The sequence below is a fragment of the Lepisosteus platostomus genome, chromosome 14 (assembly GCF_059453375.1).
Source record: "Lepisosteus platostomus isolate fLepPlt1 chromosome 14, fLepPlt1.hap1, whole genome shotgun sequence".
Taxonomy (NCBI): Eukaryota; Metazoa; Chordata; class Actinopteri; order Semionotiformes; family Lepisosteidae; genus Lepisosteus; species Lepisosteus platostomus.
The window spans coordinates 23,984,164-24,005,493 of record NC_142624.1 but is presented as its reverse complement, the minus strand read 5'-3'; the positions used below and the strand labels follow the sequence as shown (position 1 = coordinate 24,005,493).

At 34.1% G+C, this 21,330-nt stretch overlaps 1 protein-coding gene across 2 annotated transcripts in view; it reads left to right on the top strand.

Moving 5' to 3' along the window:
- cerkl (CERK like autophagy regulator) overlaps positions 1 to 21,330 on the top strand; it is a 50,466-nt gene that overhangs the window by 8,387 nt on the left and 20,749 nt on the right. The window contains exons 2-3 of one of the 2 annotated variants that reach the window (XM_088605159.1): positions 5,895 to 6,134; positions 17,996 to 18,127. In XM_088605159.1, the coding sequence (XP_088461285.1) occupies positions 5,895 to 6,134; positions 17,996 to 18,127 (372 nt within the window). Of the gene's footprint in view, positions 1 to 5,891; positions 6,135 to 17,995; positions 18,128 to 21,330 lie in introns of both variants that reach the window. The other variant, XM_088605158.1, reaches the window with a different exon arrangement.

Genomic DNA, 21,330 nt, shown 5'->3' with positions numbered 1-21,330 from the left:
CCAAGTAAAGTTCACAAAAGGTCACAAACTGTCACACTATGGTAATGTTGTATTTGAGATTGAAATTTGTTTAGAATATTTGAGATATTGTCCTTTTTATTTTCTATAGTGAATGAATGCCAATCATTCTACTGGTTATATTAGATTATTCTAATGTTTTAAATCCTGTTTAAAATTGATGTGTTTTGTCAAATCATTAATTGCATGATGATATGAAAATGGCACCCCATGTACACAGTGAGCTCGATCAGTGCTGGGAGGAAGCATGTATCCATCTGGAAGCAATAAAGTTTTCTAGAAGACTGCACAGTTTTATTTAATCTTTGGACTTCTTACTGTGACTGAAATTAAGGGCTGTTCCGATCATGTCATTTTAAATCAGCCTCATATTTGCCAAAAAATGACAGTGGCAAGGTTGTAAACCACAGTTTGCTTCAAGCAATCATATCTCTTCATAAATTTCAAATACCAGCGCAGAAATGTGTGCATTCAGTTTAAATTTAAATATTTAAGAAATTCAATTTAAATATAGGTAATAAAGATTTCCTACTCAATACATTGAAAATAGTAGCTTGGGAAACTGTTGAAATAGATACAGTATGTATCATATACAGCATGTTTGGCATGATAAATATACAGTACTATAAACCTGACCCAATTCTAAGCTGAACAATTAAACAGATTCAGAAATTCAAAATTTACAATTCAGAAATTTGTAAGATTATAATATGGGACCTGTATTATACATTTAATACAATAAAAATGTTTCAACTTGTTGTACACAGGATTAATTTGTAAGTTTTCATTGTCCTAACATTGGAGTAAACTGATTTAATCATAGATTGCGAATAAATGCACCATTATTATATACAGTACAGGTCTAATATCTACCTTGATTAAAGAACAATCTGCAAGTACAAAAGAACAAAGCAAATCAACAGGAAGACAAAGCAGAATAGTATGTGTTCCTGTGTAGACATATTCACCAGGCATGTCCTATTGATCCTGACTCTTATATCTCCCATTAAAAAATGACCTTGAACATAAGGACAATCTTATGCCACAGAGAACTAAATCAGAAGCAGCCCTGACATGAAAATCACCAGCAAAATAACAATGAGTCTTAAACTGCTGTTTATGTGAGAACTGGTGTCTAAAAACAACAGACATATACTGCATTTGATTCATCAGATTATTAGCCCTTTAATTTACATTTGGAGTATGTCACACTGTCTTGCAAACTGTAAATTAAGAAGCCTCTATTTCACATTATTTGACACATTTTGTTATAATGTACGTTAATTGTCTGGTTGAAAGCTTAGGTTACGTACTTTTTACTTTATAAAGAATGAACATATGTGCATTATTTTTTAATAAATCGTTTATCGTTCTTAATGTACTTTTATAGTTCTTTCTATAGCTACAGTAAGTGAAACTTTTATGTAATGTTTTGATCACATCAATGGAAAAACAGTGCCAATTAAATAAGTACAACAGTATAAGCAAGAATGGTACAAATAATATTCAAGATATTCGATGAACACAAGCTAGAGTCTGTAGCTTGAGCATTATACTGTAGATTATAAGAATGAGAATCTAAGGAGTTAAGCTCTGAGCAGCCTAAGCTGTACAGTGGAGGAGTTTGGATGGTGGATTTACTCTTATTTCCCAGCCACAGCATCTCTTCAGAGCAGTGTTAGCAGTTTACCGAGAGGCCTGCATTACTACTAATCTGGCTGAACTTGATATAAATGTAATCAGTCCTGGATTTTATAAGGTGATCTTATTTTCCATGCATCAGTTTTGTATTCCGTGACATCTAAAGGATGCTTTGGAACACTAGAGGTCTGCATGGGCAGTATTATGTTAGGCTACCCTATCAATCCACTACTCACATGTGACACCCGAAGAAGGCTCCATGGCTGAAACATTTCTTCTCTTTTCAGCATGGAATAAACCTTTACTTGTTCCTTTGCAGTTTACACATGCTGACTCAGCTACCCACCTGAATTATTTTTAAGGTACTAATTGAAATACAGTACTTAAGGATGAAATAAGCTTTGCTAGCTATTCTGTGCATATACTGTAATTTAGCATCAACATTTTAATATTAAAAAGTTATGTAGTAAAAATAGTTATTAAAAAACATTATGCAGAAGAATCCGGATCTATGCTGTACAGACTGTTGAAGCCTACCAGGGCTATATTTACCTTACATTTAAATATTTAATACTGTTAACACATTATAGGCAGTTAGATAATGAAACGCCTGTAAGTATTTTTGGATACAAGAGTTAACAAAATGAAGCCATATTATTATACAGTACCTATTTGAATAATCATTATGTATTCTCTTCTTTTGTTTATCATATGTAATTTCATCTAATATTTTACCTACAGTACTTAAGTTCATACTCTTAAAAAAGATGTTGTGCTTTACATAATATTCTGTTATTAGCTGGGATACTCAGCACTAAGAATATGTAAATCAGTCACAAAAATACATGTCTGCAGCAATATGACTATGAATACTCTGATGAAACTATCTTTATTTACGTATTTGATTATTTAGACACCATATGAATAATCACCTTTGCTACCTCTGCGCATGCCTACTAAGGGGGTGCCGATGTGCGTTTACGTCTATCAAGTAACATGAAACAGCAGATCAGTCACACAGTGTCATTGTGCAGTTGAGGATTTTGGATGCTGGGTTCCATTTCGGGCCTTGGGTGCTATCTGCATGGAGTTTGTATGTTCTGCCTGTGTTTTCCCCCGGGTGCTCTGGTTTTCTCCAACAGTACAAAGACATACAGTATTTGTAGGTTAATTGGCTTCTGGGAAAACTGGCCCTGATGTTAATGTGTGTGTATGTGTGTGTGTGTGTGTGTGTGTGTGTGTGTGTGTGTGTGTGTGTGTGTGTGTGTGTGTGTGTGTGTGTGTGTGTGTGTGTGTGTGTGTGTGTGTGTGTGTGTGTGTGTTTATTTCTGTGTCTGTGTGTGTCCTGTGATGGACTGGCATCCCATCCAGGGTATATCCTGCCTTGTACCCATTGCTTGCCGGGAGAGGCTCCAGCTCTCCCATGTGTATTAGATAAAGGAGTTAGAAAATGGATGGATGAAGTTATCTTCCCCCCCCCCCCCCCCCCCAAACACAATACCCTTTCGGAGTGATGTTAGCTAGAACCATCTTGGTGAATTTTCTGCATTACTTTTAATCTGGTTGAAAGCAACTGGTGCTTTTGGCCTAATAAGGTCTTCCTTTCTTAGAATGTATAAAGACATACAGTAATGTACCATTTTGATGGCGAAAGGCACTGGAAGAGGGATTTTATGATTTTTTGAGCCAAGAGGTTGGTACTGAAGAAGGTAAAGGGGTTTGAAGAAATTTTTTTCTTGTACATAAAAGATAATTGTTGAGAAATGAAATTCTGTTTTTAACCTTACATTTTGTTGACTGCAACTTAAACACACAGAAAACCCACTGAATTAGACATAAATAATAGCTCCCATAAAGAAAAAAATAACCCTTTTCCTCTCTACAGTATATCTGGTATGTCTTAATCACTCTGAATTCTCAGAAAACTCCGTATAATACAGCAAATTGATAAAAGTTATTATTAGCAATCCTAATAAATCCTTTCTCAGCTCACTTCATTACAGTGATTGCAAACATTTATTTAATTAGACTGTGCATAATAATTATTTATATTGATAGAGAGAAAAAAGTTCATAGGTAATTGCTTACCTAAAAATAAAAGCTTAATGTGGATGACTTACCGTAGGTATAATTTAAAGCAAAAATATTTTATTGGAATCAACATATCTAAGTATTCTCCTATGTGGATGAGCACTATAAATTTAGAAATGGGAGGTAGCTCCCATTATAAACTAAAGTGATCTTTCTGAAATGTTAGGTTATGTTGTACTGTATATTCTTTATAGCATTTTTCTTGATAATTCTTGTTTGTACAGTATGTAAATGCAGATTAAATTAGGAATATTAAATACCAGTTGTACACAACAACCCCATTCAGAATAATTTTTGTAAAACTGATATTTGGAACACAAAAGTGTTTTGAAAATACTTTGCATGTAAATGTTGAACTCATGTTGAGCATGAGTTCAATTAAAGTTAAACATGTTAAATATATGATACTGTATGCACTATGGTTTACGCCTTCTAAATTCCACAGAATTAATGAAATATCAATTTAAATTCCATCTAAACATATTTACTGCAGTTATATTTTGACATAACCTGTTTAAAATTAAAGAAGGAAATTTAAAGACGGAACTATGTTTCCTGTTGGCTTTTCTTTCTGCCAACCGTAAACATTTTTGCCAGTGTTTGTTTTTCAAACGTTAATTCAAGATATAAATAACAGGTCTGTAGTTCAATATTAAAGAGTATTCAGATTTATTGCTGTCTGCATCCTACTGGTTTTGCACAGTGTGTGGCATATTCAAACAGAATTTTATTATTCTTAATTGGGGAATTAGCTAATAAGTAGTTGCAAGTGCCAAGACAGAATATCATCAATTCTATGAAATATAGACAGACCTAACTTACATATGCATTTAAAAATGGCTGTCAGAGGTTCCTATATCAGGAAGGCTTATTTTAAAGGCCGTATTTAAAAAAAGTGGACATGTGCAGAAACTGTGAACACAATTAGCATCAAGCAGATAAATCCAAGTCTAATCCTGTTTACGGTTTACGTCAGGCAGATGTGCCAAGATTGATTTAGACAAGGCCTCGGCTTACTGTAATGTTTAAGAAAAAAAAGTGCTCTGGACTATTCCTCTTTCTGTTAAAGCACTACAAAATGACGATGTTTCCTTGTAAATTCAAGTATTGAATGTAGGGCAGTTTGTCCTTTCTCCTGCTGACAGAATGCTCTGTCAAGAGAGATTATCTTTATTTAATTGAATCTTTTTGTAGATGGCACAATAGGAAGAGGCTGTGAAGTTAAATAAATAGCATGATATCCAAGAGATGTCTACCTAAATCCCGCGCATGAACAGATGGTGCCCAGTATCTTACTAAGTAATGTGAGAGGGCAGTTAATGTTCTGAAACACGCAGTTACGGACAACATCCTCCTAATGAAGCAAGAGTTCTAAATGGGAAGATACAGACATATTTAGAGATATGATTGTACATCGACTTAATGTTTATTGCAGTTTTGAAACATTTCTAAATGTGGCTTAATTGGCAGACTTTATCAAATAATTAGAATGTTCAGCTGGAGGTGACAGGGAATACAGAAGCATAAGCACATTCACAGTATCACTGCAGCAATCTAATACAATTTAAGATGGAAGTTTTTAACATGAACAACATAAAAAACGGCACAATAAAATTGGATATTTTTAAAAATAAAAAGCCCAAACTGACAGATGTAGAACTGAGTAATAAGAAATGCATTTGAATATTAAAGGGAATGTTTTTGTGAATAAATACAGAAAGAGTTTCTGGCATTTTTATGTTTTCCTTTTTTTAAACAAAAAGTGCTTTCCTTGTGTTTTCTCATAGTTAAATGCCTATTTTAGAAGTTACTTCAGAGGACACCTTGAGGCATCATAGATAAAAAGTGAAATTCTAAATGTTAAATTCCAGAACTCACAAGATAGAATGCTAAACATATTAGTAGATAGACAATAACTTAATTTATCAGACTCTCCAGATAATATTGCAGAGCAACTGGATGTATCGGTTAAAAAACATGTTTGCAGACCTTTCTAGGGGCATCTAGGTTAAAAAACAAACGGAGGGCACATTTAAAAATGGTATGATTATTCAGATACCTGATTATTTTGATATGTACTGTATATATGTGTATGCGTAGAAAATTGGTAATTGTCCTGCCATGTTCTTTGTACATTTCAGCAGGAGATATCAAAGCAAGTGAAACAAATCAAGACGAATATGTGGAGCTGAAGGACATTTTTGCTGTCAAGTTAAAACGGCGTCGTTCTGTGGGCCAGCAGACAGGCGGGACTCTTTTAGGAATAACGCTCTTCCAATGTGTCAGAAAAGGAAAAAAACTGAAGGACCATGCCATCCATCTCAGCAACCTCAGTGTGGACCACTGTGAAGTCTGGTTCAAACATCTGAAGGACTTATTAAATGGTATGTATTTGCCATATACCATTGCTTGGAGTTACTGTATGAAAGCAGTTAATTTCTCTAAAATGAAGATTTGCACTTGTATTATAAAGCAAGTGAAGGATTGATTTTACATTTATTTAATAACTGTTGATCTGCTGTATATTTTTTGGAAACATAAAGAGAGGATTCCTAATTTGACAATCTTGCACAAAGGAAGAAACGATGTTTAAAAGCTTGTGGAAATTGTTTCCAACACTCAAGCTCTTCTCAATTTAATTCCTGCATTTCATTTTCTTGTGTGTAGCATTTCTTTGTGCAGACCTACTGTACCTACAAGAGATAAGGTTGTCATTGTAAACAGTTTCTTAGAGCCGCTTTGACTATATTTACAGATCAAACTGAACTTCATATCTGTATTGTGTAACCTAACACACTGTATTTGTTTTAAGAAGAGAGTGCTCTATGAGGTACTTTGACTTAGCTGTATTGTAGAGTAGTATATGACATGTAAGGCTGATTGCAGACACATTTAATTAATTTTCATACAATATAAAAAACGCAAGATGTAAAAAGTATGCTGATGAAATTCCCCTGTTACAATAACTTTTCAACATAGCGTTGATAGCTTTAGTAACTATAAAGATGAATGAAGAAAACTTTGACAGTGAGTATCAGATTATTTTCAACTTTATGATAAGGCTTTTACTTGCTCATAAGCAAAAGTTTTTGAAACCAAATTAATTCATGAAAGAGGAAACTAAAATCTTAAGAGCCTGTGGCAGATTCCTTTACTCCAGCCGTCTCTTTTTCTTATACTTAAAATTCTGGCACTGTGGCAAAAAGAAATCTGGGACTCCTATAAATATATCTTGATAAAGTATATAGTTTGTTTTAAATTGCTGTTGCCTTTTTTTAAAGGATTCTGTTGTGAAGTAGTTAGTAGTAGTTAGCTACTTAGTGCTCCTGGAGCCTAATGGAAGAATGTGCTTCTAACAGCCATTTCTGTCGTTAGCAAAGTAGAGTATTTAGTAGTAGAAGCATTTCCCGAAATTCTTAGATTTCATCATTTTCATAATAGGACTTCATTTCTGTTTTTAGAATAATGTCTTTACACTTTCAGTACATTGTGTTATTAGTAGATTTGGTACTAAAATACAAACTGTCATGAGACACTACTATATTACAATTTGCAAATACTTTAGCTTCATTTCAATCTAGGTAGGTAGGTATTAAGACATCCCTGTTCTACCTTTAGACTCACTGTATCTCCATGGCAATCTATATATATATAGTTATAAAGTACTCATGTAATGATAATAATTTAGAGACATGGTAAGATTAAACCCAATTCTCTCATAAAACCTTGAAGACTTACATAAATTAATGTAGTTTAGAAATGAATGGTTTTGAAATCCTTTGGGTCTGATGAGGCAGACGAAGTCTGGAGATAATACAACTGTGGCATTATTACTGGACTGCTTAATCCTTTGAATTAGAGTTTCAGAGTTACAACGGCTAATGCTGCATGATGTAACCTTCCAGCTCTTACTCAGACGAATTGCTTTTTACTTACTAGGTGGAAATAAAAAGTGATCAGTTTGCTTCACTCATCTCATGGTAATCCCATCTATAATTAGTTGGTTCATTCTGTTTCACTTTCCATCCTTTCTTCCTATTAGTAAACAAAGACTGACAAAACTTTATTTTTAGGTGGAAATCCTCCTTGCCTTCTATGGATTAAAGGAATATTGCTATTTATTGTTTGAAAATTGCAGAAGAAAGCTGTATTTTACTTTGTTTGTGAACCGAGAATTCATTATCATAATTATCATAACATGCCTTGAGGGAAGCTATAGGACATGGCACAGTCTTATTTTGTAATCTGCGAAACCAGCACCAAGGAACAACAGACTTTGTCTGGTAGTAAAAAAAAAAAGGGTAATAAGATGCATACCTAACCACTGCAAATGACCAATCCTGTACTAGATGATGGTTTGAAATGCCATTTAACTTATCACTTCTGCAGCTGCTAAAAATAAATTGCTGAAAAGGTCTCAGAAATAAAGCATTGGAGTTTGAGGTTAGATCAACGATGACAGCAAATTAGTCTGTAGTGGGTGGCACTAGGCAATTTCCCTTTCAGTAACCTTTCCTGTAATTATTTGGCCGTTTTCTTGAAACTGCAAAAAAAAAAAAAACAGGCACTGATTAACAAAGACATACTGGTATCTTGCAGTACATTAGGTTCCCACATTAGCAGATCTGGAAAACACATCGGCTGTGCCACATGTTGGTGTGCATGACTGATCGCCGAAATTATACCTTGATAGCCTCTCACAATAGTAAATAAAAGATTGCTTTATTTCTATAGCAGGATTATCTTTGTTGTTTTATAGACTATTAAGTCACTGCTGCTGAATCATGCTCCCTAAGGGGAAACTCTGAGCATTGGATTATAGAAGCTAAATCACTCCTCACCTGTTACGGCAGTTGTATTTCCATTGCTTAACTCTGCCGAGTACATCACAGTTCTACAACACAGACTGTTCCCAAGGAACCCTAAATAATTTGACACAATAGAGGGTGTGTCTATCTGACACCCAGGACAAAAGGTGAGCCTTAAAAACCTTCCTTTTAAGATGAATTCTGAATGCAGGAAACAAAATTATACTGCTTTTAAATGCACTGACAAGCCATGTGATGTGCTATGACACATGAGATGCAGAGGTCCAGCTGAGGTACACAACACTGAGATTAAACCTGCTCACTAGCAAAACTGGAGCTATACTATGAGGAAAAAAAAAGTTTACAGAACCTTTTACACAATAGTGACACCTGTGCAAATCAGGATGTCTTCTGATATCCTCCAATGACAGTATGTAGATTGCCTAGGAGTTTTCTAAACCCCTTTCAAAGATTATGAATGCAGTTTCTGTGGGGCAGGTCAATCAAGCTACTTCATATCCCTCATGATAGCCCATGACTTATTTCCTGAGAAAAAAAGTCTTCATTGGTATTCTTGCCAGTGCTTATATTTATACTTTAGGATCAAGTTGATCCTTTTTGCGATTATATCAGACACAATAACAAGAAAAAACACACAATGTGTCAGTTCATCCATAGGGGAACAGTTGTTGCTGTATGTACATCCATGGCAGAATATTATTATGCAATTGAATTCATATTCACTAAGAAATAAGAGAATGTAAAACAGAATTTAGTATTTTTATTACATTTGTAGTTTTTCCTTTTCTTTTAAAGTATGATCAATTATAGTTGTACATCATGTTTTATTCTTCTTAGAACAGATTTAGAAATAAATTACAAATGTAAGCAATGTCAACATTAGTCATACTATAAGAATACATGGAAAAGAAAATGCAAAGCAATACTGACTGATCACTTCACTGCTGAATTTAAAGGTTCATAATTATCTCTACATCGACAAGCTATCTGCCTTTGAGCCCCACTAGCTTGTTTACTGTACTGTATATCTACTGTTTATCTCTTGTGCAATAATGTATCTACGAAAATAGCTCTTAAATTTTTTCATTACTTTGGATACCAGTTACACTCAGGTTATATGTACTATCAGTAGCCGTGGATACTGTAACCAACATACTGTAAAATACTAAGATAAAAAAGCCATATAGTCGATTTGTTCATATCCATAGTTTACGTGATTATATGTAAATATGAATCTCAGAAATGCTATGAAATGTTATTTTTTATATATATCATAAATTTACTTCTTTCAGAAGTATTTTATACCCTTGCACAGTTTGCACATTTTATTGTTTTAAAAGTTGAAGTCATGATTCTTTGAAGCAGCAATTCCTATTTTTAGATACATACTGTATCATACACCACACATTCAAAGCAAAAAAAAGCCAAGGTAAATAGATAATTAATATGATCAGAAAATACAGAAGTCACGATTGCATTCAAACCCTTTCCTGTTTAGGCCAACCTAAACTAATTTAGATGCATAAAATTAGTTGAGTGGACAATAGTAGTGTACAATATTAGTGGTTCACTTGATTTCACAATAATTATACCTACATTATTGCTGTAGTGAACCTTTGTCATGTAGTGAATTTCAAGCAAAGATTTAACTGTGAAGACCAAGGAACTTTCAAAACAATTAAGGGATTAAACTTGTATAAAGGCACAGATCAGGAGAAGGGAGGAAAAATATTTCAAAGACCTTTAATATCTTTGAGCATGGTGAGCTTGATCATAAAGAAGTGGGAAGTTCCAATTCTGTGCTACACACTGCCTAGATCAGGCAGTCGGTCCAAACTGAGCAGCCAAGTAACGATGAAAATGGTAACAGATGTAAGACCAAAAAGAAGTTATAGAGTTCAGTGGTTGAGTTATAGCTCTGTTCCTCAGCAAAGGGAATGGGAAAGCATATTAAGACTGCTGGGAACATATAGTATATGGAACAAAATACTGGCTAATTCTAGAAGAAAATCTGACTGGGACGAACATTAGACTGGGACAAAAATTCACCTTTCGTCAGGACAATGACCAAAGCACAAGGCCACAGGTACACTGGAGTGGCTTAAGAATATGAAAGTGGATGTCCTTGAGGAACCCAGTCAAAAATGTAACTGTAATCCTTTTGAAAACGTTTGTCTATAAGCAACTGAGCAAATCTACTGAGAAAAAGATTGTATCAAGCCAGTGTACAAAGGTGATATGGCAGCCATAACAAAACATGTAGTTGTAACTGCAGCCAAAGTTGCTTCCACCAGATATTAAGTTCATGGGCATGATATGCTGATGCAATCAACACATTTCAATATTTTCTTTTTACAGTAGTTTTTGCTGACTTGTACTGTAAACAGAGATATCAAGCATAATGACAGTAAATGTTAAAATATAGATCAAAGAATCTGGCAACGACTTCGACATTGTTTTCAAGAATTTGTGCCATTGTAATCCTAGCACTGTGAAATTTTGTCTTACTGAAAAATGGACACTTTATAATTTAGCTTGCAATAATGACATACTGTAACTATTGGCTAAAGACATTGTCATTGTCCATTATTGTCAGTCTATCACTGAGTTGTTAGATTGCTCTCTGTTTGCACCAGATTTGTACTTGTGCTAAAATAGATTACATCTCAGAAGACTGCACTGTTACTGTCCCAGTTTTTGTCTTAAACATCCCCACAATCTCTTCACATGTTTTCATCCATCATGTCTCTGTCTATTCACATCTCAAATGTACTCTTGCCCATAGAAGACAGAGTTTTCACCTTTCAGGTTGAAAATCATTTTCATGTAGACAGCGAGCTGTAGTCATTCTGCTGATGCTTAAGTAATTTCTTCCTTGGATATTCTCATGTTGTATCCCCCGCAGTCTGAAAACAATCAAGCAGATGGATTAGACGGATGTGATGGTCCTGGCATGTATTGACACTGTGCTATCCAGGATGTGGGTAGTCAATTTCCCCGGTTTCTCTGGACTGCTGATTGTTGAAACAGAATGTTTCATTATCAGGTTAACTTCTTTCACAAACAGCTCTATAGCATCCAGGTGATCTTCATTACTGGAAATCATGTATTTTTAAATTCCTATAGATTATTATTCAACTCATTTTGGCAAATGGAAGCTCAGCTGAAATATCAATACTTAGCTCATGGCTAAACTTCTAAAACATCAGTAAGCTCTCTGCTCACTACTTAAAATATAATAACATCATGTACAGTATGTGTCCATTAAGTTACAGGGGTAGATGTTGACTGTATTTTGATTGCACATGCATGTACTTTATAAAACATTGTACAGTTGTGTTAAAAGGTCCAGAGCTAAAAATCTTAAGCATTGAAATTCAGGATAAAAGTTAATAAATACCAGAATAAACATACCATACCTACTGTATGTCAAGGTTTGGGTAAAAGATTACTTAAATTCTTGCAGCCTTGTTCTCAAAAAAACAGTCACAATTTCAGTTTCTGAATAGTTTTTACCTGCCTCATAAAACTTCATTACTAACATCACTAACAAGATTTTTCTTTTTCTGTTCCTCTATATAGTTTTTCTATTCAAATAACTTTAAGACCAAACAATTATATTATATGTGACCCTTGTGAAGTAAGGGCAAGAAGCAGATTATAATTTTATTGAAGCTTAGGTTCCATCTTTAACAAAAGTAATATGCAATTTGAAAAAAAAAATAGCTTAATGTGGTTTCCATGTCATCAGAATTGTTCTACATATATTTCACAACATAAATAAGTAGCAACTGTACACCCACACATTTGTTTCTGAGAGATATATTATTGCTTAAGTGTTTGAATGCATTATGTTACACATTAACAGGCTGGTTTTCCATTAAGTCATGGGACGTATCCATGGTGATCGTTTCTTATTGCCTTCTATAAGACATTTCAATTAAGTCAATGTATTGCAGCAGTACTATTTAACATGGTTAGGATTTACAATATATTTGAGTGTGAGGTTCCTCTGTATTTTCACTTAACTGGTAATGTGCTGCAGTAGAAACAGGAAACCTTGCACAGATGTGAATCTGAAAGTGTACTCTCTTCATCTCTTAAACCTTTGTGTGCTGCACAGCCTGACTAACCTTTCCTTTTCATGCTTCACTGGCTTTGTGATAGATCAAGTTTAAACTGCTGCATATTAGCACATTTGTTACTGGTAGAGGAACAGTTGGCTATTATCTGTAGCTTGACGATGAGACAGGAGAATTTGGTAAGAGAACTTCAGGTGAATCTGCTTTTAAAGCCCCAAAGTCAGTAACCGCAACTCTAAGACTATTTATTCCAGCTATGAGCAACAATGCCGATAACCAGTGCCGTCCACTTGCGAGACAAAATTAATAAACAGGGGAGGCCTGAAACTGATGAAATGCCTCTCGGCAGAAGGGAAGCACAGCTTGGCAGATGTGTGTCCGCGCAGCATCATTGCAATACCACTTTCACTGGATGGGGAGCATTTGTGCTTCTCATATTCCCAGGAGACATACCTCATTTTTCTGTCTGTCATGAAAAGCCTTTTAGTTCTAATGTTCAATGCCATTATGCAAGAACAGAATGATTCAGAATTATAGCATCTTGTGGCTTATGAATGTGGTGGATTAACACTATACCAGTTCAAGGAACATATTTCTAAATAGCAAAAAAAACCACTCACTAATGTTCTCTTTTTCACATGACTGGACTTCTATTTGTCCCCATAAAGAGGCATTTCACTATTTCTGGCAACAGGTTATTACTTTTGGGTGATGCATGTACTGTAGTCCTGTATACTATATACTGTATAGAACACAACCAAAATCATAATTGCTTACAGTTACAGTACACTCATTTGGAAACATTGATTATGCTAGTTCCTAGTTTCGTGCTTTACATTTCAAACACTAAGATGATTTGTTTACAGGTCATTTTTAAGAAACCATAGATTTACTATGTAATTATGAATTCAGTTACTTTTTATTGGAATATTGCATGTATCTCTTTTCTAGAGCAAAGAAAATGTTTTTTTTCACATTCTTTTTATGTTTCTTAAATCATTTTCTGTCAGTTTTGGTGCACAAATTCAGAATTATGATGTCAACCACATAACAATCCACCCTTATTTTAAGCCTGCATACAATATATAATTATTGTTCTTTCTGATAATAGTCCATTTGGATAGAAAAATTGCTGCCATCTCTGCCACCATTTATAAATAAAGATAAAATATACACAGTACATGAGCACAACAGTGAAAGCTAAATTCTGTTTTAATTACGAGTTGAACATCAGCTGTTTAAGGTTCCACTTCATTAGTCTTACCAGCAACAATGAAAGGGCTACCCAGTGTCTACTGTATGTGCACATGCACGGCAGTCATAATTTAAATAAAATGATGGTTATCAATATTAATAGTTTTTTTTTCCTCTGATCTATAACCTGATAATAACTTCTAAACTTTAAACTACCATCTTAATTTTCTTCTATGAATGATTATTTTTCAGTTATGTTTAAACAGTGAATATACTGTACACACAAACAAAATATAGGTTAATAGAATCATTTTTCATCATTCTTCTGATTTATCCTTGATCATCCCTTGTCCTATCTACCACATCCTACAGTGTCCCCTGCTTGAGGGGACAGAAAGTGAGAAGCTTTTGGCTCCCCCACAGCTAATGCATGCTAATGCCAATTTATGATATAAAGCCAGATGCACTTGTTGGCAGAAGATCTAAGAACATTTCTCAGTTTTCACCTCCTTATGGAGGGCATACAACCACTAAAGTATTGCTGAAGAAATAGACACCCTGCCATTAGCCTAGACATTTTCTTTATCTCATGTATGTCTTTAATTCCCTTCTTTTCATGACCCTCCTGAACCCTGCTCATCATTGCCCTGACCTTTCCCACACAGTTGTCCTTGGCCTACTTTCTAAATTCACTCGACAGTTTGAGCTAATGGAGCCAACAAACTAGGGATATTTATGGAAAACGAAGACATCTGTTCCAAGGATTACCAAATATACACTCTGGCCTTCCAAATCTCTCATAAATAGTCAAATATTACTTTTTAAAAAGCCCTTACTATGGCCATTACTATGCCTTTACTATGGCTACTATACTTCTATGGCTACATATATTAATGTATATAATTAATTATATATTCGTATTATTGAATTCAGATAGAGTATCTTCATTTCAAAGACACAAATAAAGATTAAAAGCTATTTACCCTCAGTGGATTCCAACGACAGGTAATGTGCAGGTAATTAACGGCTGTCTGAAAAATGACATCGCACCCATATTTTCTTTGTAACTGTTTTATTCTTAACAAACCACAGACTGAAAGGTAATTAATGCTTTTCAGAAGTAATATGTCACCTCCTTAATTTGTTTAACTGCAGTTAAAAATATTCTGCACTTTGAAATGGTACAAACATTCTGGAAAAGCAAAAAAGCTCTTGAAGGGGAATAAAACAAAAAATAAAGCATGTAGATTGGCTGTCAATTGATTTTTTTTTGTAAATTGCACCCTCTTATTGTTAATGTTGCTTGAGTAGTGATGAGAAGGTAATTATTTTCCTGTCCCTTAGTGAAAAGTAATAATTTTCTAAGTGAAACAAGTTAGTTCTAATTGTGGTGATTCTGTAAAAAGACACTCTGCCAAAAACAGATTAATTTACTGCCCAGAAAAACTTCAAACTATCCCAATGATCTACAGTACATGAGCAAACTTTTATGTAGACAATAAAAGCAAGAAGAGATAGAGCGTCCCTGCAATTCTTCTCAAAAGAAGAGCTTCCCACACTCATGTCATCATAACCAAGAAAAACCATAAGAATCTATATGTACTTTCAGTATATTTTGGAATTAAGAAGAGAGATATGTCAGTATGGTTTTAAAAAATAATCCTAGTTTTCTTTGAAAAAAATGTATTTGAGTTAAGAATACTTTCTGCCTTGTATGGCCAAAACATATTTGTTAGTATGCTGTAGATGTAGATGAATTGTGATGGGTTTTTTTTTCAAATGAATAAACCTAAATCTAAATCTTGATTCTTTACTTTAGCTAAATAGAAGTGTGAATATGTCGGGTTACATTGAATGGAAATTCAAAATTAACTTGCACATTAACTGCTCCTGATTCTGACCTATTCTGTACCCACAACAAAGTTTTGAAGCCTTTCTCGTAATTTAATATTCCTTCCCATCTCGCTTTTCATCAGTTTCATCAGTCCTCAGTGTCAGTGAGCAGAAGGAGATTTCTCTGAAGACGAATGCAGGATTATGTGCCATAGTAACATAGGTTTGCTGATGCGAATCTTTCTGTATCACGGGTTTTGAATTCCCCTCTCTATTCTGATTTGAGCTTACCAATATTGGAATTTAAACATGATAATTCTATGTGGATTTACAGATTGAATCCAATGGTTAATAAGACATATTTTTTTCTTCTAAAGCCACAGGAAGATTGATTAATCATAGACACACAGCACATTAATGTCTTATATTACGTACACTGTTGACAATTTGAAGTGTTCTGACACATTTTGAACCACAGTTTTCTTACCATAACATAATAGAAGTTTTGTGCAGTGTAAGACTAGAGGAGTTATACAGAAAGTTCTTTTCTGCTAACATACTGCAATGACTTATTATGGTACATTTTTTTCTTGAGTCTCTAATGTCCTTAAAGGCAGTTATTATATAATATTAAAATTGTTTGTCTTATACCCCAGACACAAAAACCACTGTAGGTCCCTAGAGGAATAATACACTAATTCTAAACTCTGTTTCCAAATCTGAGCAGTATTGTTATTATTTACATTATAGTCAGCACTCTAATATAGTTAAAAAATAAGTGGATATCTGTTAAGGATAATGTAATTTGGAAACTTAAAATAATGTTTCATTAAACTTTGGATGTTCACTTAAACTGAGAGTTTAATATGAAAATCATAAAAATGCCTCTTCCTAGTATCTACCTAAAAGAAAATATAATACAGAAATTATCATACTGTAATTATCGTACTGTAACTTTCAGAGCTAAATTCTGTTAAAAGTTAACGAAAAGTTTAATTTATTAAATTAAGCAGTATTATTTTATATTGTACAACAATACAGCAGTATAGTATGACAAAGATCTGCCATTGTAAAAGCAAATCTCTAGTTTTAGAAATGTTATGGTTACCACTGTTTATGGATCCTTGAAGTCCATATTTTTGTAATTGGAATTGTTTTATGTGAGGTAGAAAATTATGTTATTTGTACTTTAAATGTTAAAGGGAATAAATCATTACATAATATAAATACAGCACATTTATCATATTTTGGATTACAAATTACCCAAATAATTTTATATTTGCAGTGAATGGAATTTTTCCTGGACCACCTGATCCAGATAAAGACTATGATAGCATATAACATATCTTTTGAAAGGATTTAATACATTTTCTGTTTTCTTTTCTTATGTCTTTGCCTCCTGACCCTAAGTAACAGCAGTGAACCTCCTTTGCACCTGCTCCTGCTGTGGCCTAAGCATTAGGCAGCCTATGAATGGAGAAAATTGTAGTATCAAATCTCAGTGCCAACTGTGAGCCAGCACCATTGTCAAATCCCTGCTGAGAGCCGTTCCCCTGTCGAAGTTCCCCAGAGAGTTTCCAGTTCTTCCCTGGTTCCTGCTTCCTTTTGAACTATGACCTAAGGCCTTTCTCGTTAGCTCAGTGCTGTGAAGTAGATGAGGTGGTTCTGGTGCATCAGTGCTCTGTACAGACTCGTTAACAGACCAGAGTTGCCCTCTCAATGGGTCATCTAGGTGTCATATTCAAATAATGAGAGAATTAATAGTGGAGGTAATATTGTAGAATCCCCCTTTCATTGGTTGAACTCTGAGAAAGAATATCTCCCTAACTAAAACATGAGGAATAACAGAGCTATCTTACATTTTGCTAATTATTGGATTTTAACCACTAGCATTGGCATTAAAAATGTTAATCTATGAACAGCAGTGTAAGAGTGCACAGAAAAGAGGACTGCAGGGCCTTTTTATTCATAACACTTCTAAAATCTTGGCAGTAATTCAGGTTTTATAAACAAGCACAGCACATCTGACCTTTTCCACTGGGTGAAACTAAATCCTCTCATTGTGAAGCCAAGAATAATTTTACAGCAAGTGGTATGGATAAAAGATTAATTAATGAATAAATAAAATAAGTATGCAGTAAGGGTTCTATTGCTTTGAAAAACAGCTGTGTTCCTTTCAACAGGAAAAGCACAAAGAAGATTGTATGGTTTACAACAATAGAAAAAGTGCTTAAGAGCCTGGTCACCATTGAAAAATACTGAACCAAAATAATCCTTAATATTTTACTTCCATTCTTTATTTGACAGGATTTCGGAACAGACCGAAATCACTGAAAGTGTTTGTGAACCCAAACAGCCATAAGAAAGAAGCTCACCAGATCTACAAAGAGCAGGTTGAACCTCTGTTTAAGCTTGCTGACATCAAGACAGACATCACCAGTAAGTAAATTGTGAAGTCTTAAAGCACTGTAGTGGCAAATGTGTTGTATGTCAACAAATTGGTAACTTTAAAGCAGTTTCAGTGTTCAGAAAAACAGACTTTGCTCAAATGTCAAATTTTTTATCCCCAGATCTTACATTTCAGCAAGAGACATTTGCTCTAATGTAATTTATACCCTAAGGCTTAACCCACTCAAATCACTTGATTACATATCCTAATTTTAATTTAAAAAAAAACCTACAGTATGTCTCTTGTCCTAGCTTTCGTGAAATTTAACAATTTATGATAGTTAAACACCAGGAAAGAATAAAGGTCTTGTTGTAGTAACATAGTGAACAACAACAAAAAAAAGATGAATCTGAAATTTAATTATTCATAGTTTTAAACCTTACTTTTAGACTGGGGGAGCATTCTAACTCTTGACTTCCGTGTTTTGTGCCATGCTTTGTCAACACTGCCATCATAATTTGTCACATTTTAAATTGGTTTATTCCTACCTGAATATACAGATTATAAAGTAGTATGAAGTTGAAATGACAAAGAAAAAAAACGCGGTTCAAATTACAGCAATGAAACATTAATTAAAAAAAAATCAACCTAATCTCTCCAAATGGGGTCTAAATTGACTTAATATTTTGTACATTCTGATATAGCTCCTAGAGTAGGATATGTTTTTAGACTACGGAGGTTGGTTTAGATTGGAGTGTGAGATGTAAAGTGCCTTAGACAAACAGTCACAGAACATCTCTCTATAACATGAAACCTGACCCACTGGGAGGTGCTTTGCCCATCTGTTATTGAGGGGTGCAATATATTGATGTATGTGAACAGATTTTAAATGGTAAAGGAGATTCCACAGTTTGGTAACTAATGAACTTTGGTATTTGATCCCCAAAGCTATTTAAACACTAATAAAATATCCATTCTAATAATGCATTCCCGTGTCAACATAGGGAATGGTCCAGGTGAAATAATCAAAGGTATTTTTGTCTAATAGAAATTAAATATCTTACTTACGTCATTGGGTTCTTCATCTTACATCAGTATTATTTATCACTATATTTTAGTTTCAGGGAAATTTTAACTTTTGTTTGTGTTTTTTTTGGAATACCAGAAGTATCAGAAATCTACACAATACAAGTCAGAGCAAGCTGAGTGAAGTGGTTTGCCCTATTGAACCTGAAATTTGTGAAACTACACGGTTTTTAAAGTTTCAAACAGTGAGTTGTTGCTGTTCAAATAATTAATATCTACAAAAAGACTGAAAAAGAAAATAAGTGGTGTAGTTATCCTATATGTAATAGAGCACAAAGGAAACATACATTTAAAATCATATAAATTATGCTAAAAGGGTTCAAAATGTTTAAATAATAACAATGAATAATCACATTTCATAAAAATAAATAAATATTTTCAAATTTTATTTGAGATGTTTCCTTCAAATAATATTGTTGTACTTTCATCAAATTGTTGTTGAGCATTCACTACGAGGCTAATGTACATTATCATTAACTGGGTTAAGGTGCAATATACAGTATATATACAGTATGTCTAATTGTTATGAAACTTTTAGAGAAAGTAATTATAGTTGTATAACACTATACCATATGTTACAAATTAACAAATGAAATTTTACAACAGAAGAAAATAATACAATAACCTGAAAATGGGGAAGATTGAAGAGGGTGTGCACAATAAGGATATAAAGGCTGTACTTTTGTACATGACAAATGAATACAAGAAGGGAAAAGTGTCGTTTGGTCTCTGTTTTAGTTAGCAAACACTCCTCCTACAGGTTAGCTGTTAGAACTACATGTGCAGTGTGACATAATAATACACCTCAATGGTGGGGCATTAAAATACAGTCCTGTTCTTCAAACATGGTCATCTGGAATCAAAACCTTTAACATGATTTTTATTGTAGGACTGTAATATATAATATTTCACAAACATTTTGAACAATAATTCACATTGTTTCTTTTTCTTATTACCAGCTCAGCTAAATGAGGAAAATTGTGTTTACAAACTATTAAAAAAACCTTGCTGGGTTATACTTAATATGTTTTAATTTATTTAAAATTAGAAATGTGTATTAAACCTTTTAATATTAAAACTTTATACAGTACTTTGTAATAAACTTACAGATGTACTTACATTTATTCTCAATCATCTAAGTATTACCTATACGTAAAGCTCTCTCTCCCTAGTAATTAACAAACTGGGACCTGTTCCATCTCTTTTACTGTTCTTGAAAATGCTGTGAAATTACCACTTAATTTACACACATGCAGTTGAATTGGATATATCTAAACATGATACTTTCTAAACATATACATTCGTATTGTAATCTTAATTAGTGAAACTGTTTTACTCTAAAACAACCTATATCAGCCAAGATTTTTAGGTGTTTGAAAAGCAAGCACAATAATAAACATAAGTGCAGTAATCTGGCCTTCTGAACATTTTAAATGCTTTAATCTGACATTAAACGAATATACTCAATTGTAGTAACGTAGAGGAATTTCTTTAGAGGACATTTCATTTGTCCGCCTCTAATTGTGATTCTGCGGTTTTCCTAGTTCATTTTCTTTTAAAAAATAGTTTGAATATTGTATCATTTTTAGAAAAATTCTGGAACCACACTGGTACCCAGGACAGACAACCATGAAAAATTAATGTAATCTTTCAGATAATGATGCACATTCTTACACAAAAAATCCATCTGCAAGTGTCACGTCAGTCAACAGAAATCTTTGATGGGTGGATGCAGCTGGGCCGTCTCTTCTGGCAGAGCTGCCCTAGAAAATGCTAAATGTGGTTATGATGCTCTGTGCCATCTGCAGCATGCCAGCTCATCCCATCTTCACTGGCATTTATAATGCCATGTAGGGCATAAACAGCACCCGAGATGGGAATGCAGAGTGACAGATCCAGACCCTCTAGAGGATGTTGACTCTGGTGTGTAGACGTGCCACCCTCCCTCTCGCATCCTTCTCTTTTGTCACCGGTGTTTGGCTGCGTTTCATGTATCTGAATGCGGTGGCCTTTTTAATTATTTTCTTCCAATATCCACCTTTGGCTGTTGTACTTGGTGATCGCATAACTACAGTCCTTTTGATCTTCACTTCCAAAGCTGAGCGGCTTGACATTTTTCATAGGTGAAGCCTCCAAAAACCCTCTTCGGCATGGCTCCTTGGGGTCT